At 32.4% G+C, this 14,821-nt stretch overlaps 1 protein-coding gene across 7 annotated transcripts in view; it reads left to right on the top strand.

Moving 5' to 3' along the window:
- Positions 1-14,821, top strand: part of LOC134256263 (receptor-type tyrosine-protein phosphatase F-like) — an 83,185-nt gene that overhangs the window by 29,736 nt on the left and 38,628 nt on the right. For 4 of the 7 annotated variants that reach the window (XM_062738915.1, XM_062738919.1, XM_062738916.1 and 1 more), the window contains 5 exons: positions 4,598-4,906; positions 8,946-9,128; positions 10,660-10,770; positions 12,228-12,488; positions 13,009-13,026. In XM_062738915.1, the coding sequence (XP_062594899.1) occupies positions 4,598-4,906; positions 8,946-9,128; positions 10,660-10,770; positions 12,228-12,488; positions 13,009-13,026 (882 nt within the window). The remainder of the gene's footprint in view (positions 1-4,597; positions 4,907-8,945; positions 9,129-10,659; positions 10,771-12,227; positions 12,489-13,008; positions 13,027-14,821) is intronic. The other 3 variants (XM_062738918.1, XM_062738920.1, XM_062738922.1) reach the window with 1 other exon arrangement.

Here is a 14,821-nt window from a genome sequence, read left to right as displayed (position 1 = left end):
GTGAGGGTGGCTTTCTGATGATCTGTGAACACAGGTCGGATGAGCCTGATAAACCCTCTCCTCCCATTCCAAAGGGTCATATTCAGAATTCAACCAGTAGTGAAGTCACCTGTCAATATCTGTCTAGACATATATAGGCTATACTGTAGATATTGTCTAATTTCTTAAAATTATGGTAATTATCTATTATGGTGCTGTTTATAAGCTCTACTGTTCAGTCCACCTCCACATTGTAAATTCTGATGCTGGAGACCGATTCATCCACCTTCACAAAATATATTCCATGGACATCCATGATATTTTGAAATCTAAAAAAACTGAGATGCTTACAAGGACAAACTTAATTTAACCTGGCCTAATCTGTCTTGCTACCTGATATTTATTACATAATGCATTGTGCACATCCTATTTAACTTCTTGATCTAGCTGACACTTATTTCGGGTCTCCCAGTGCAAAACATACTTTGGCATTATAACCATTCATATAAGGGAGGCGGGTGTATCATTTAGTGAGCACATTGCTCACAGTACCTCTTGTTTCATTACGATTCATTTATAGTACATTTAATATTTTTAAGTTTTAGCAATCCCATTTTATGTCATATCTGTCACAAAACATAAAATCAACTTTATTGTATACAAGGTCGATCGAGTTTATATTAAAAACAAATGTACATGTACATAGAATTGTGCAGCCCTGTAACCTATAGGTAAATACAATGGAATATTTTTTTGAATCCCACAGGAACGTACAGCTTCTTCCATTTTTTGCCTCATTTAAATAGTAAGTCCCAGATGATAGCAATTAGTTCAGGAAGTAAGTTACAGAGAGTTACCTCCTCCTTGATTGATAGAGCCTAACTTTTGATCTTTTGAGAGATTGCTTGTGAAATTCAATTTTTTAAAATTTATGATATAGATTTCCAGGGCTGTTGCTATCAAAATTAGTTACTCACTTTGATAACAAACTTTAAAAAAAATCTTATCTAGAAAAATATATATATCAATGAAAATAATTTAGACATCAGGTTTCCTGTTATTTTCAGTAGTCATATCCGTGACGTAAAAAATGAATATTTGATAAGTTCTGTGTAATATGTTACTTGATAAACACCAAACAGGCATCAGTACATCATAGTGCTTTTTCTATTATTTTCCTCTTATTGCATTATGGTGAACTTGATAATCACAAGAACAAAAGTTACGTTCTATTAAGCTGGGGACAACTTTTCTGAGTGCTACAATTTGTGTGACTTGATGCTGAATATTTTCATTAAATATTTATGAATTTCAATGCACACAAAGTCACATTAATGGGTTGCATGTCTGTGTCATAGATATATAGATGTTATATTGCACAGCCCGATACAGACAGAGGCAAGCATCTCAAAATCCCAAATTTCTCTTCTTGGTTCTTATAAGCAATATTTACTGTTACTAAATTAAAGGGAGGTGGGTATCAGAAATACGTACAATTTTTAAAATACACAGTTATATTTTGTAAATAAGAATCCTTTAAAATGTGCTTAAAATATGGGAAACTGTTGTGTACTCATGAAGTGCCTTGGAAGAAAGGTTAGTAAATTCAATATCTATTTAACCAATGACATTTTCTTTAATCACTCATACATTGAGCATGAACATATGCAATCTAGGTGTTACATACAGTATCACAGGAGCTGTGACATAGCTAGTCAAACTGGGGCCTTACCCTAATTTGTCTCTCTTTATTTTAAATGAAATGAATTCACCTGAAATTGAACTGTATACACCCATCCGTTGTACTACTTAGTGCATGGTATGTCGATCTGAACTTGCCAATACCGGTAGTCGCCTTTGGGAAGAGCCACGGGGAATGGGCATCAAACTTTTTTCTATCATATGTTGGTGGTGACCTATATCACCCTAACATCACCCTAACAGGAGATGAAAGTGATTTATCCAGTGTATCAAATAAATTAGAAAGAAAAGAACCAAGCAGAAGAAGAAGAATAGGGTTAGATTTGAATTGATTTGTTTCCCTCTGTCTGCCTGTCAGGGTTTGTAGTCTAACATTTATGTATGTGACATTGATGTGGCAGCTTGATTTCCTACAACTTTAAATGGAAAACGAAAAAATGAGCCCCAGCCGGCTTCTTGATTAATGACTTTATTTAATTGAATAGAAGAAACCTATTTCTCTCCTGAATAAAGCTACTTGTTTTACTGTATATTTAACATGACATTCAAATCTATTGATTGATTACTAGATTTGCTCTTTGAAGGATGATTTTAGGCAACATATTTTGTTGATGTTGTATTCACAAGTCAACATTGTCTGAATATTAAAATAAATTTTTTACTCTGTCTTATTGTAGACACATGTTAGCATTTTTAGCTCACCTCAACGAAGTTGGGGGAGCTTATGTAATACCCTCGGCGTCGGCGTCCGTGTCGGCGTCGGCGTCCCAGGTTAAGGTCAAGTTTTTTGGAGCAGTTTTCTTTTTAAGTACTTTTATGTCCTATATTGATTAGACATGCATGGAAGATGGTTCTACTGTGTTTCATTGTACCATTCAAAGTTTCAGATGCTGCAGTTTCAGCAAAGGAATGACCAGATTAATGTTTTTGGAGCAGGTTAACATTTTTGGTGCAGTTTTTGGTGTAGATTTCATTTCCAAGTTACTATAAGCCCTATGTTGACCAAACTTGCATGGATGATACATCTAAGGATGCATACTACCGGGCTTGCTTCGGATGCTGAATCTGACCTACATATTCCGGTTGAGTGAACAGGTTAAAGTTTTTGGTGCAGGTTTCATTTCAAAGTAACTGTAAGTCCTATGTTGACCAAACTTGCGTGGATGATACATCTAAGGATGGATACTACCAGGCTTGATTCGGATGCTGAATCTGACCTACATTTTCCAGTTGAGTGAACAGGTTAAAGTTTTTGGTGCAGGTTTCATTTGCAAGTAACTTTAAGCCCTATGTTGACCAAACTTGCATGCATGATACATCTAAGGATGAATATTACCGGGCTTGCTTCGGATGCTGCATCTGACCTACATTTTCCAGTTGAATGAACAGGTTAAAGTTTTTGGTGCAGGTTTCATTTGCAAGTAACTTTAAGCCCTATGTTGACCAAACTTGCATGGATGATACATCTAAAGATGCACACTACTGGGCTTGCTTCGGATGCTGAATCTGACCTACATTTTCTGGTTGAGTGAACAGGTTAAAGTTTTTGGTGCAGGTTTCATTTCCAAGTAACTATAAGTCCTATGTTGACCAATCTTGCATGGATGATACATCTAAGGATGCATACTACCAGGCATGCTTCAGATGCTGAATCTGACCTACTTTTTGTGGATGACTGAAAATGTTAGTTTTTAATACATGTTTCATTTCCAATTAACTATGAGCCCTATAATGAGCAAACTTGCATGGACGATACATCTTAGGATGCACACTAATGGACTTGCTTCGGATGCTGAATTTGACATACATTTTTCAGATAATAGACCAGGTAAAAGTTATGGTTGCAGGTCTATTACCAAAAACCTATAAGGCTCATATAACATAGTATAAACCGAACTTGCACAAATGTTGCATCAAGAGATGAAAATCTCAAATTTGCTTCAGATGCTGGATTTTGATTACATTTTCATTAAGAAGAACTAGTTTAAATTTTTTATGTAGGTCTATTTCAAAGTATCAGATCAAAATTGCTTAAATATTTTCATTTTTGGAATGTACACTTTTTTTTTTGGTTAATTGTGTGACTTTGCCTTACTTAAAGACAACATTCGTTGAGGTGAGCTCTGTAATCTCTGATATACCTATGTTTTTTTATTGCATATACTTTTATATTGTAAATCTACAGTGTAATCTTTGGATTTTGCATACTGCAAACTAGTTTTCTTTCATAACAACAAGTAACTTCTTTTGTAACTTTGTTAGCTGTTACATGTTTTAAAATGCTGCAATTCTTTTCTCAAATTATGTCATATGTAAAGAAAGTTAGATTACAGTTTTGTATTATGTAATGAGATATTGAGTTTGTGAATGTCATGTGAAAGGCATCATGAAAATTATATAATGATAACAAAGAGAATGAGTGTAGCCTGCTGCATAACGAATAATATAAAAGTATGAAGATGATGTAGTGTTTAGGTTTTTGCAGTTGTAGGCATTTTCATACACTGAATATACTTGTAAAATAAAAAAGAGAAAGTAAAATCTATAAAACTTACGTGGGAGGGGGTCGTTGAATGCATTGTAAAGACAAAATCTTGAGAATAGTTTAAATATGAATGTCACTAAGTACTTCTACAGGTATACAGAGAACCAGTACCTCAAACTAATCATCAGTTGTAATTCAGGCAGCATACAGACTACTTTAGATTGATACATAATACATGTACACTGTATAATAGTAATTTTGCAAAACTCCTCAAGGTGTATGAAAATGCCTTGAAAGTTTTAAGCTGTCTCAGCTAGAGCCTGTGTTTTTAACATGTATGTCTTAACAAGCATGTATGTATAGTGTCTCCACAAAGGTGAATCATGTCAAGAGAATCGTAACTTATCCATGATTTCCCATTGTATTTTGTAGTTGCACCACAAATTACCCAGGAGGTTCGGAATCTGACCGTGGCTGAGGAATATCAGGTCAGTTTTGTCTGTAAAGCCTCTGGAAATCCACAACCTACGTTTTACTGGGAAAAAGACAGGAAAAAACTAAACATAAGGAGGAACCGATTCAAAGTATTTGATATGCCGTATGGCAGTGTTTTGAGGATTGAGACCGTTCGTAAGAAGGACAGTGGGAGTTCCTTTACCTGTGTGGCGGAGAATGGAGTGGGGGATCCAGCTAGGAGTACGGGGCATCTGAAGGTTTACCCCATTGACAGGGAAGGAAATGGTAAGAAGACATTAGGTCGGGGTTGATTACTGTGTGGTTTGGAAGTTGTGATGTGGCTTGGTCACTATACTCTACATCTCATACCAATTAGACTTTTGTATAAGAATTTTATTTTGAGAAAGAGTGGGGTTTTGGAGAAAATTGTTGAAAGTTTCAATCATCAGCATATTTACTGCTCCATATTGCAATCTAAATATTGTAAGTTCATAGATAGACAATTTTAAAAAAAATTGACTTGGTTTATTAAGACCCCCCTCCAAATGCATATATAAACTTGGCTTGATCATGATGCCAGAATTGGAGGATTAATATCCCTTGATCTAGTCTGATAGTTTGATGCTGTGTTTAGCTGCCTTTCAAGTTTTTAATACCCATTATAGAATTGGAAAACACATTAGAAATTCAATGTGTATGATTAAGCACAAGTTTTTTTATTACTTTTGGCCAAAGTAATGGTGAAAAATTGTCTTCAATACACATTGTTTTTTTTAAAAAGTTTTTTTTTAGTCTAAAAAATCTTCTATTATAAGTGTGTAAAATTAATAAAAAAATAAGCATTTATGATTGCTAAATATCAATCTTAAGAACTAGAGAAAAACAAGCACACATGACGGGTAAAAATATCAATATCTTTCGTGTTTCATGTTTTATCAGGTGGATTGATTTCCACTGAAGCAGACGGCACTATAAGACCTGATCTTTTTTTATACATCTCAAGAGAGTAGCTTTGTTCCTGGATGATCGGGGATATGCGGGGATTATTATTTTTCTTTTATCAACTTTTGACCCTGATGAGGCGTGTGTCTTGTCAAAGATCTTCACACAGCAGAATGGCATTGGCTCAATATATAATGAGAAGAATATTGAGAATTTACTTGAAAATTATTTATTTTTTTCCCTATGAGTATAAATTGCTATGATTTTTATGACCAAATAACGTCTGAAATCAATTTTTTGACAAGCTTTTTTTTAATGAGGATTGGGAGTTATCTCCCTTTGGGAAAACTCTCCTGGTGCTCTTTTTGTGCATTAAATTGATTTGTACAAACATTAACAGAAATCATACACTTGCATAAAATAGAAAAAAACATCAGCTGTTTATTAAGTAAGCAAAACATCAGCTGTTTATTAAGTAAGCATTGTATTGCATTTATCTTTAATTGTAGTCAAGTACTGCTTGGCCATTCAAAATTTTGCATCTTCATTCTGAAGCAAATGAAATTCAAAATTTTGCATCTTCATTCCGAAGCAAATGAAGCTCAAAATTGTGTTTCTTGTCCATTCATTCTTTAAAGGAATTCAAAACTGCATCTTTTCAATGTGCAATTTTTTAAAAAATATTTTGCCATTTCATCTTTAATATACCAAAAAACTGAAAATCAACCATCTCCATAATTTTCAAAAGTCTTAAGAAACTAACAATTCTGAAGGAACAACCGATTCTACATTTTCATCCTGCAACAAAAATTTTTTGCATCTTCGTAACAACAGTGAAATTCAATTTTTTTTTCATCTTCATGATGTTTCAATGAAACTTAAAATTTTTGCTTGCATGCCCATTGCTGTAAAATGGAATTCATAATTTATATCTTTATTCTTGTACAAATAAACTCAAAATTTTGCATTCACAACCTGCTCAAAGTAACTTTCAATTCATCTCATCTTCTTGCTTGTATACATGCAGTAACAAAATATTTCACAGAGCATGTATATAGTTATATGAAAGGTTGACAATTTGAAGTCCTGAGGGACAAATTTCATATGTAAAGGAATCACACATAGAACTTATAGGAGAATATCACCGATGATATTTTTGACACATCAATGATTCTTAATTAAAGCGATTTCTTTCAGCAACAATAAATGTGTAGTTCACTAACTGAGAAATTTTTATTTCCGTTAACAGAGCAATTAGTCAATCAATATGTGATCCTTCTGCATATATATTTACCGGTATTTAGACCTGAATGTTCAGTTTCTGCAGCATTCACATTAGTCATGCAGCTGAGCTTTTTAAATATGCATTGGAACTGCTATGACAATTAAAAGGCCATCAATTTGTCAGAATTTGTTGACAAGGGGAGTGCCAATGTACTTAGTTCACCGTTACTAGAATTGGCCAAATCAAATAGAAGTTATATGCACTTTAATATATGTTTAATATGGCTGTAAAGCAATAACTTTTCTATGAATGTACTCTTAGATATTATTGGCCAGTGTTAGAGGTCTGAATGAAATCTATCAAAATGACGCCCTACCCCGTCCCAGTAGGAAACCCAGTTTTCCGTCTGTCACTGGGCAGACAAAGGAACTGGTCATTAGAATTGTTCTCTGCATTGTCAAACTTGCCTATGCTGCACTATACGCCATGTATTGATTTTGTCTCAGTTACCATGGAAATCAAAGCTCTAGTCATGACTTCTTTAGAGGAAGAATAGAACAAAATGTTATGAGAGGAGTTAGTCATCAGTTCTAATCTTAGTTAAATTGTATAATTGTCATAAAAATTGCAGCTACTTTTTATTATATAAAGTAAAATGACCTTGTCTAATGAGATTTCTCACAAAAGAAGCACATTTTGCGAGATTTTTTTATTTATAAATAATCTTAGTAAGCTTGAAAGTTTGGGCTTAACAAATTATGCTTTCAAGTGCCTTTCTGGAAAAAAAAAAAAGTATACATGACATGCTTTACATATCATTTTACAGTTTATGATATGGCTGTCCTGGATATAGATCTAAATGTGATTTTTGAAAATAATTTAGAGAATATGGATAAAACTTCTATTGATTTGTTATAATTTAATTTGCCTAATGAATTTTATAATGCTTTTGAAACTAATGCTTTTTCATCCTTAGAAAAAAGATTGCTATAAATTTCAGGTGAAATACTTAAATGGAAAAAAACTTATAAAGGTAGCTATTGATGTCTTTTTGCTTTTTATTCTAATGGATCCAAATTCTCAACCCCAAGATGGAGAAAAACAACGATTTTCTTTATCTGTTTTTCATTTGCATCTTGAATAAGTGTTGTAACGTAAAAGTTGGCTCACAACTGTCGTGAGCCAAGAGAGATAACTCAAATTCAACACAAGAACTTTATTTAAGGTACTGTAGATTATTTTGCTCACCTGAGAATGTAGGGTTGTATATGAGCTACAAAGATTAAAGGTGCCCATTACACAAGACAGTTAAGGCATTATAAAAATATTTTTTTTCATTAAAATCATAATTAATAAATTCCAAATTTTGTTGTGGAGTTTTAAATAGGTGATATTTAAAGAGAAATAATTCCTGTAATTTTTCCTAAATAAAATTTGTTGCAACTACATGTAGTTTATGCAATTGGTTGGTTTATATTTCAGCAATTTCATAAGTTAGAAACTCTCAGGTGAGCAATTGTCAGCTATTTCAGCTTTTTTCAAATATTTTCAAATTTTGAATAGATGTGGTCTTTTATATAATTGCACCGTAAAAGACAAACTTTGTATACTTTCTGCAGTTTTCCACTGTTGTTTGACAAGTAGAGATGCCTATATTTTCCTTCCCATAATCCTCCCATCTACCCAATCTACCCATAATTCCCTGCTCTCTGTCTTTCTTCTGGACCATCCCTATCAAAAATCTTACTTCCATGTATATATTTTCTTCCTACAAGTTGGCATTTTGTTATCACGTTAAGAAAACATTTTTCAGCAAGATTTTTAAACTAATCATGAGTTTTATCATTGATGAGTGCAAAACTATTCATCTAAGTTTGTTCTAAAAATGAATTTAATGGTATATATACCTCAATATATAGATTTCTATTCACTAATGATCTTTTTTTAGAGATACTAAACATTCAGTTGTCAAACAAATGTCATAGATGGAGGGATTCTGACACCTTTTTTTCAGTTGAATGTGGAATTTTGCACGTACTAAAATGTTAACACCAGAATATGGGTTAGCTTATTTAGAGAAGGAGTTATTTCACTATTTATCATTAAATAAGAAAGCCAAAGATAACCTATTTTTAAAATCCCTCATGTTTTTTTCAGAATTTCCAGCAGGGTATCCCAAAATCATTGTAAATCCAGAGCTAAAATCTGTTGAGAAAGAGAAACCTGCCATTATGCAGTGTCAAGCGGATGCTAATGGACACAAGTTTGATATCGAGTGGTTCAAAAATGGTGTCCCTGTAGACCTGGGTGACAACAAACGGCTCACAATCACAGAAACAGGTACTTGTGTGTCAGAAAAATGATACATTGTACTCTGTAACATCAATACAATAATAAATCAGTACAAAATTTTAATCAGGAACAATTTTTAGGTGTCAGAAAAATGAAATACAAGATTTTAAATAAGGATTTTTGTTTTGCTATAAACTACCTTTTATAACTTCTGGGGAAAATTCTTAGAATATATTTTACCAGACAGAAAAAATCTAAACCACGGATGAACTGTTGATGAGTCAAATTATCTGTTGATAAGGTCACATTTTACAATTTTTGCACCCTTTATTGGTTTTAAGTGACCCGGCATAGTATTTTCAATCTTAGGGAATCTCCCCTAAAACACATATTCTGGTTTTAGGGTACAAAAATTCTGTAGATCTTTTCATTAATAATAAAGAAAAAATTTCCCCAGAAGATAATTGTTTTCAATGTAAATATATCAAAGCATAGCATGTACCTGTTAAATATTGTATGTCTTGAGGGGTTTGACTCATAATGATTCTGTGGGTTGTTAACTTCAGTAGAATCAAACTGAGTCAGTAACCTTTAAGGATAGGCACCATCTTTATTGTTTTTCATTGTCTAAAAATATATGTTTTAAAATCTATTTGTGGGTCATTCAGTAACATGAAACCTTTTTAACTTTTAGAAATCAGAAAAATAGCTCAAGTTAAAAATTGTAAAGGACAGATATTGTTTTTAAAGAGGCAAATGAAACCACTTAGATAGTTACATTATTAAATACAGTAAATTTCATATGTTTAAGAATACATAGAGGATATTCAATGTTTTGTAGTTGAATATGGAATTTATTTCACGAGTGGGACAGGATTTTTTGATATTTTCACGAGTGTGAAGCACGAGTGAAAATATAAAAAAATCCTGTCTCATGAGTGAAATAAATTCCATATTCAACTACAAAACATTGAATTTTCTGTTTATTACATTTTCTTTGATTTTCCGGTTGCCTACGTGTTTTTTGTTATGCAGTCTTAAGTACATGACGTCATAGTTGAACGATTAAGACGTCATAGCTAAGTGAAAAACATTGTAAACATGAATTTCAGCAACATATTTGGGGAACTTTCACAGTTTTATTTTATGACAGAATGATTTATAAACTCGTTTTCTAACTTATAACAGGTTAAAAGTATTTTTACAACACTTTTGTAGAAGGGAAGGAAGATCGAGAATTTTCCCGCACTTCTGATATTCTTTCATACCGTGACAGGATATCATTTTGATATCCTTTCACACTGTGACAGGATATCACTTTTATTCAGTGGATAATTTACAGTATTTCACAGTTGAAAATGTAATAAATGCACCTTTTTAATAATATCTGATACTCAGATCAAGCCCTTGGAGAATTAGCACTTTACTCCCACCCCTTTCTTTTATGACAGTAAATTCCCTTTCCTTAGGAAATAAAATATATGTATCAGTCAAGAATTGTATTACATAGCTTGTTTGAAACATTAACATTTGGAAATCTGTTTGTTTTCTATTAATTGAACAACCATTTGTTTTTCAGGTTCTTTACGTATCGCCAAGGCCCTAGAATCAGATTATGGAAAGTATGAATGTGTAGCTACCAATGATTATGGAGTAGCTTATTCTTACGCTGCAATGTTGTACATCAGAGGTGTGTATCATTATAGTGGCAGCTGAGGTAAAAAGAGAAATCCTTAGAGAAAAAAAAAATGAATGCCAATTTACAACTCAATTTTTACAACTACACAAGAGTTGGCTCTTGAAATCAAAAATTCTGAATTGCGTAACAAATGATTATTTCTTTGAGGGGGAGAGAAAAGTCTGAATGAAAATCTTGATCCCGTCAATTAGGCTGAATTGTTAAACAACGAATAATGTTTATGGGCTAAAGTTGAATAAGATTCCAATGGCAGTAGACCAATATTTTGCTACAGAGATAATTATGGAGTTTCCTCCCTTAGATTGGACAGAGCTTTGCAATATGTACATTGAACCAATTCTCCAATATTTCTGTTTGTCTGGCATGACACTTAATGAAGGATGACTAGATAAGAATATTGTTAAGGAACATCTGTCTGCTATCACGATCAGACTTTTCATATTTTTTTTCTTCATTTTTTCCTTATGACTACAAGATTGTTAAACCTAGGGGTTAGATACAATCGGACTTTATCAGATAAAAGGTAGACAACAATGTTTCATGATCACACCCATCATGTCAGTTTTGACATAAGTAGTTCTACAGAACTCTTCCTCTTGAATACAAAAAGAATAAACAATAAGAACTCTGTTAGAGAAACAAAACCATATATTGAAGAAGTAAAATTATGTTTTTTGAATATTGTTTATCATAAAAATGTTACTCCTTACTAAAAAGTTTTCATTTCTTTTTCTCTTGCTACTGGGCATTTAAGAACCAATTTTCCCTCTCTCTCCTACATTACCCTATATACACATTCAGATAAAAATTGATGGGTTGTTCTTTTGTCCACTTCCCCATACTTGAAAAGTATAAGTGGGTTAACACTTAACATGCTACCAGATCTTAAGATAAACAGAGCATCCTACAGACAGTGTGCTAGATATCAGGGGTTATTTGTGATGTAACATATGCTAGGTGTATTCAAAGACTCTGGTAATATCAGGTAATCTTAGAACACACCCCTGTCTTATTCCAGCATATTGCCAGCTCTACTTCAACATGGTAATAGATCATGCTGATTTGAATTTAATATATTTTATGTTGAATCTACCATCATCAAATTATGATATCTTTTTGGGGTTTCGGTTTAAAAAACACACCTCCATATATTATTTGATGCCAAGTAGTCTTATCTTAAAGCTTAAGTAACATTTATCTTAGAATTTTTAGAAGATTGCTACTGTTGAAGATTGATTCAGTGGCAGATACTGAATGTTCAGAGAGTTTTGCTCTATTGAAGTATTTCTATTACTACTTGAAGCCTATACATTTTAATGGCAGTCTCTTTGTCATTTTTCAGTATTACATTTAAGAATTTATAACAAAAAACTACAAAAAGCCCACACTTAAATGTTATGTTTTACTTGACATAAAGCATAGCTATAATAAATTGATTTTTTTTTCAGTACGTAGAGTCCCCCCTCATTTTACCCTCCCACCAAAGAGAGTGGAGGTGGACCCCAATGGCAGCGTCAATCTGACCTGCGTGGCGGTCGGGTCCCCCATGCCACACGTTATGTGGCGGGATGGTGCCACGGAACTCGGAAAGCCTGTCATAGGAAAGAATGTCCTCCAACTTAAAAACGTCACAGAGAGTAAGAACTACACGTGTGTGGCGTCATCTGACTTAGGAAACATCGAACATGTCGGGGAGGTCATCGTTAAAGGTAAAATGTCTGTACGGTGACATGTGGTCTGTTTTTTGAAATTACACTCCGAAAGTACTAACAAAAGTTTACTAACTCATACTGTACCTGAATAATATGTTGATTTGGAATGTATTTCATTATAATTAAGAATTCAGTTTTAATCACCTTTAGAACATAGTATGATTCATTTCAGTTTAAGGAAATGATGAAATGAATTTTACACTCAAATTGATTTTTTTAATAATTCACATTGATGCATAATATGCATGTAATCAGTACTGTAATAGAGATTCGATCCAAGCAAAATTCAGAAGTTTTTCCTTTTTAAAATTTTATTGTAGTGTAGCAATAGATAAATGAGACAAAAGAAATGCAGATTAAAAATTACAAAACATCAAACGGATCAATGTCAATTTTAGAGATTTTTCTTTTCTTAAAAAAAAATTCCAATAATTTCAAGTATTCACTTTCTGATATGATTGTGTAAGCCAAATTCACTTGATTTTTTTTTTTATTTTACCATCTCCTTTTTCTGCAGCCAAGAGTAGTGGTTCTGGTATGCTATTTCACATAGTTTCCTTACAAAAACAGCATGGATCTGATGTTAATCATATTCATACATATAAAAGTCATTAAAATCATCTTACAGTGTATAATATAATCTATATCAGTTTTTATACATAATCAATTTCTTCTTACATTTCTGTGCAATATATTTCAGCTGATATATTCACATGATTATTTTTACTTTGTGGTTAAAAATTTTGAAATTCTGTCTGTCCATATCTTGATTTACACTAGCTTGATAAAAGGAAAAATATCTTGTATGCTCTTTGGCACTGTCTTATCATTACCAAGATTATTGAAAATTTTAATGAATTGCTGAAGATCTACTGTATAGCATAATTTAGTGAACACAATTGTCTTCCAAGATTCAACTTCTTAATTACATCTCTTAGAAAATGTTCATGATATGCAATTCTTCGCATGCGATTAAGTCTGATACTTTTTATCAAATTTCTTGAAGCATGTTTGCATTTCTTTTTACACTGCTGTTCTACAGCGAAGATATGAACTGTAGGTAATTAGCATTCAACATCTGCCTCAAGATTATTGCATTAATTGGAATTTCCTGTTAAAAAGTGGTTTATAAAACCCAGCTAAAGATTTTACAGTATTTTCATTGAGAACATGCATAAGATTGCAGAACTGCCTTCTAACATGCTGTTAAATTGTAAGGGAGTTATTATGTGATGTTTTCTCCTACCCGTACACATATTTACACTCTTACACACTATTTTTTTTTTCGTCTGTGTACTAGTATTTTATGTGATGTTTTTATCTCTGTCCAATTTTCACTGGTTAATTAAACAGCTGTAGCGCAGTGGGGAGGTGATGAGATTTACATGGATTTCTAGTCGTTTCGGCCTGTTTCAAGTTCGGCCCTAAGCATTTTCGGTGCCTAGTAGTTTCGGCCTGAAGTTGTTTCGGTCCTAGTCGTTTCGGCCTCACTTAGTTGGTCACTTAGTAATACATTCTCTAACGTGTATTTTTCCTATCTGAATACATGTATATCAGATGCCATGAAAATATTTGAATGTATTATGCAGTTTGTATATTTCATCATATTCCTCTGATTTTTTTTTTTAAATTCAATATTAGCTATCAATAATTTTCATATGTAAATTTTATTTTCTTTTACTTAAATAAAAAACAAAGAGACTGAATCAAATACCAGTATCTGTTATAAACATGAGTTTATCTTTAAAGTTTTTTTTTTAATAGACACCTCTTTCTTTGTTATCCATTAGACAGTAAGATTTCAATCTAGGACGACCAATTTCAGTTATACGAAGTTCTGAAGTTCCGATTTTTTTTTTAAATAAATGAATAGAATTAGTTTAGATTTTATATATTTGAATTCGTAAGCTCTTTAATTCTGATTTCTTTAATATCTATTTTGGAGAAATATTTTTCCAATAATTGAGAAGTACTTACAGGTTATAAATAATGCAGATACCGAATTTCTAAAAAAAAAAAAAAAAAAAAAAAAAAAAAAAAAAAAAAAAAAAAAAAATTATAATAATAATAATAATAATATAGATATATGAATTGTAAAGTTAATTGATGTTCAAAAGTCTGCCTTTCTGGTGGCATTAATCTATACTACATTTTATCACTTTCAACACATTAATGTGAAACTGAGAAAAATATATAATATATCTCAATGCAATAAATTCATAGCAGCAGGCTCTGCATGAATCTTCACGAGGTCATATAATTAGGTTGTAAAATTAAATGATCATGGGGTGCAACCCATGCAATAAATGACCTCTAATGACTATATTCAT

Source organism: Saccostrea cucullata, unplaced genomic scaffold (genome assembly GCF_032062105.1).
Source record: "Saccostrea cucullata isolate Sc308-1 unplaced genomic scaffold, CSIRO_AGI_Scuc_v1 ctg929, whole genome shotgun sequence".
Classification (NCBI taxonomy): Eukaryota; Metazoa; Mollusca; class Bivalvia; order Ostreida; family Ostreidae; genus Saccostrea; species Saccostrea cuccullata.
Note: the sequence above shows the minus strand (reverse complement) of the source record. Positions and strands in the feature narration are given on the sequence as shown.